Source organism: Corvus cornix, chromosome 24 (assembly GCF_000738735.6).
Source record: "Corvus cornix cornix isolate S_Up_H32 chromosome 24, ASM73873v5, whole genome shotgun sequence".
Classification (NCBI taxonomy): domain Eukaryota; kingdom Metazoa; phylum Chordata; class Aves; order Passeriformes; family Corvidae; genus Corvus; species Corvus cornix.
In genome coordinates this window covers 280,351-284,291 of record NC_046353.1, presented here as the reverse complement: position 1 = coordinate 284,291, position 3,941 = coordinate 280,351, and the positions used below count along the sequence as shown (strand labels likewise).

The window sequence follows — 3,941 nt, the reverse complement described above, 5'->3', positions numbered from 1 at the left end:
GCTCCCTCCGTGTCTTTATTTCACTCTAGGGTTCTGCCCGAAGGTTCCTCCTGTACAAAATGTGTTGTCAGCAGAGCTGCCTTAGGATGGTTCCACCATCCTGTCGGGGGGTGTTTCCCCAGTATTTAGGAATAAACTGCTCATGTGGGAGAATCTTGCACTCTCCCAGTGACTTTATGGTGAAGTAGAACTGTCATTATCCACAGGCACTCTGGCTGCCAGTGTCCCAGCAGTGACCCGTGCCTCCTCAGGGACCAGAGTGCTGCAGTGCCAGGGTGCTGCTTTTTCAGCTTTTTTCCCCCGTTGTTGTGACAGAGCAGTGGGATGAGGCCTTCAACTCACTGCTCAGGGTGCTTGACCTTCAGTGAATGAAAACATGGAGCTCTTGAACAGAGCCCCCAGGCCGTCACCCACCCGGAGGAGGCACGCTCCCTCCTCCCAGTCAACACTTGGCATTGCCAGGCAGCTTTTGTGCACTTGCAGGCTCCACTTGCTCTCCTCTTGGGGAGAGGAGAGTCCCTTTGTTCTGACTCACGAAGCAGTGGCTTTGCCGTGTTCTTTGTGTTGCTGCCAGAAGCTGAAATGCCCAGCCCATGCCCAAAGCCTGCTTTAAGAAACCAACCAAAAGTGTCAGGAATACAGTGGTGCCAGGGAGGTCATGGTATTTGGATTGGGCTGGACAGGAGGTGTGTTCCCAGGCTGGAAGCCTTTGCTCACTGTCCTGTCCTCCCATTTCCCAAGGGAGTCACAGCCAAAACAGCCTCTCTATGTTCCCTGGGTTGGTCAGCCCTCCAAGAGCAGCTGGAATGGGGTGCAGCTTCTTGGAAGGTGATGGCCAGGAACACTGCCCCCTCAGTTCTACCTCCTTTGATTCTTCTTTGGAAGAACTGAGCACCTGCCTCTCCCGCTTCACTCTCAGCACCACTAACTCTGTCCCCAGTCCTGCAGCATCAGAATTTTCAGGGATCATCACTGTTCCCTTTCCTTGCCCACCCACTCCCTCTCCTCCAAGTGAGCAAAGTGCAGGTTTCAAAATGGGACTTAGAGGGGAGCGGACTTTGCTTCCCCGAGGAATGCCGCTGTCAGCTGGGCCTTCCTCGAGATGGGTCACGCGCCCACAGCTTTGAGCCTGCAGGGATTAAACCAGCGGTGAACTCAGTTTTCAACCAGTGCCGTAGCAGCGGGCAGGCCCCTGTCAGGACTCCAGGTGCTAATCCAGCCTGATGGTCCATGCTCTTGCTCACAGAGGTGTGTAAGCAGCCTTTATTTTTACAGCTGAATCAGGAAAATGTGGAAGAACCCTTTCTTGCCTCTTGTGCACAGGTAAATGATGCAGTCGAGGAACTTTGACACAAAGGTCTGTGGCACTTATCGGCTTTATCATCTTAGCCATGAGAAGGTGAGGCTCCTGCAGGGCACGCGGTCACTGCCATCCCACCTTTGCAGCAGGAGTAGAACTTGGTGCCGCCTTGTTTCACATTTTCCTCCTTCCCCCTTGTTTTCCATTTTTCTCTCTCTTTTCCTCCAATCTTTTCTGGATGGACCAAACCATAGCTGCAGCAGCAGTGCTGCCCCTTGCAACTCCCACCCCGCATCCCACTTTTGCAAGATACAGCTGCATGTTCAGAGCACAGACACGCTGCCAACAGACATGATAATTTATTGCAAATACATCAGAGCGACACAGACATGCAAGGAAGGAGCTGCTGCACTGGGGCGCAGCATTAGCCATGACAGACTTGGCTACGAGGGACTTGCCAGGGATGCCAACGCAGTGTCGCCCATCAGTGATGGTACCACAATGTCACCAGCAGTACACAGTGCTGCCCGCTGCTTGTTGCCTTCCCTTGCTCGCTTGGTGAGTGCTGCGGGGAAATCTGCGGCTCCTTAACAGAGAAAAAGTGAAGCAGACACGCAGAGGAAGGAGAGAAACCTGCAGAGCTGGCATAGCAATTAGCAAATCATCCTGTGAAACAAGCAGGAGCCCTCCCTGCCAGGGGAAGAGCCATGAGGTGCACAGGGCACGGCACCCTGAGGCCCTAGATGACCAAGTCTGCATTTCTGGGGTGCAGGTGGTGGCCCCCACCCAGACCTCGCACAGCGGGGGCCTGGTGGCAGGCGGGGGCCAGCGGCGTTGCGGTCCTCGTGGAGCGGGCACTGCAGGCAAGGAGCAGCCCGCCAGCGACAAGGAAGGCTCCAGCAAACCACCCCAGGAAGGTGGCCTCCCCAAACTCCCACCTGGGGACGATGTCGGGGACAGTCTCGTCCCAGAAGTCGAGGACAGTGTTGTAGGCGACCCAGGAGATTGGCACCAGGGTGGTGATCCCTGCCATGCCAAGTGTCACTCCCCCAGCAAGCAGGAGCCGCTGCTTTCGCCCAGGTTTGTCCTCGCAGGTTCTCCAGCCCTCCAGCCCCAGGGCGGCAAGGAGACAGCCCAGCAGCCCCAGCCCGTTGGAGAGGCACATCAGGAGGCGAGAGATGCGCAGCTCGGGGGGCAGCGCCAGGAAGGAGCCGTGGGCTTGGCATTCAACCACGCCCTCCTCCTGGGTGATGCAGACCTGCCAGAGCCCCATGTTCCAGACCTCCAGCTCGTTCAGGTCCAGATTGAGGTTCTTCCAGAGCGGCAAGAAGGTGGTGACGCAGGAGCTGACCCATCCGAGGAGAGCCAGCAGCATCCCCCCCACCTGCGCCTTCGCCCACCAGCCCCCGGCCATGCTGTCGCCGCCCCGCTAACCTCTGGGCCCAGATGAGCCGCCCTGCGCGGCGGCCGCGGGCATTAACGCTTGTGGAGCAGTGTCCGCCCGGCCGCCGGCCGCGTCTGCCGCCCGGGGGGGCGAATTCAAGCCTGTTCCTCTAACGCCGGGGTGTGGCCACGGTCGTTTTTCAGCTCTTGTTGGTTTTTCCACGCTAAAAGGAGAGCGCGCCCGGCTCAGCAGGAAAAGCCGAGTGCATCCCCGCGGTAACTCCGGGCCGGGTCCCGCCGGTGCCTCGCCGTGCCCGGGAGGGTTAAGCCAAAGCATGCAAATCCTCCGAGCCTTGGCCACCCCGAAGCGAGAGCCTTGGCAGGGAAAACGCTTCTGGGCAGCAGCAGCTCCGGCCTCGGTGGGACACGGCTGGCACCCCAGCACAAGATGCAGGAAGCAGAGAGCTGGCATCAGGCTTTTCTCAGGAGTCAGTGCCTCGGTTGGAGGTCCTGATCCTCATTCGGTCATTAATTAAATATCCAAAGGAGCCTTTGAGAGCTGCGTTGAGAGTGGGGATGTCCAAGGGAGGAAGCAGGTTGCAGGTGGCCCTGCTTCTCGCAGGTGGGCATTGATCACCCTGTCATGTGCCCAGCACTTCGCCACCAGACACAGCTCATGGTGCTTGTATGTGAGGAAACTGTTGTCCTGACAGGAGACACCCTGATGCAAACACAAAGATGGGGAAAACCCATGTACATCAGCCTGGTCTGGTGGAAGGTGTTCCTGCCCGTGGCAGAGGACTGGAGCTGGACTGATCTTTAAGGCCCCTTCCAACCCAAACCGTTCTGGGATTCTATGAAAAGGACGAAAAGAAACGTCAGGAAAATCCCAACTTTTTGCTGGCATTCAGCTCCCATCCTCCCCCACGTTCCCTCTGCGGGGTCCAGCTTGCAGATTCATCTTCCCTGGGAGATTAGCGACTAATCTCTCCTTCATCCGCCGTCTTTCTTATCTGTATCGGGAGCCAGACTGGAAATTACTGAGTCCTGCTGGTCCCGGGGTCCAGCCCTGGTGAGTGTCAGGAGGATCTTTGCAGGGGGCTCCCACAAGGAGGGGGCGAGGGAGCACGGACCACATTCAACGTGGAAGCACAGACCAGGCAGGAGAGGGGGGATGTTCTCCAGCCCTTGCTGACCATCCTGTCCCTAAGAGCAGACAGGGAGCATCATCCCAAGGGCAAGAGCAGGGAAATCCGCT

The 3,941-nt window shown here is 57.7% G+C and overlaps 1 protein-coding gene across 1 annotated transcript; it reads right to left on the bottom strand.

Moving 5' to 3' along the window:
• Window positions 1-1,635: 1,635 nt before the first annotated feature.
• On the bottom strand, window positions 1,636-2,877 carry CLDN25 (claudin 25). The gene has a single exon (XM_039564766.1). The coding sequence runs from the start codon at window positions 2,712-2,714 to the stop codon at window positions 2,040-2,042; it is 675 nt and encodes a 224-aa protein (XP_039420700.1). The 5' UTR covers window positions 2,715-2,877; the 3' UTR covers window positions 1,636-2,039.
• Window positions 2,878-3,941: the final 1,064 nt, after the last annotated feature.

Coding starts and splice junctions, on each gene's coding strand:
- CLDN25 (XM_039564766.1), bottom strand. CDS start 2,714: ATGGCCGGGGGCTGGTGGGCGAAGGCGCAGGTGGGGGGGATGCTGCTG.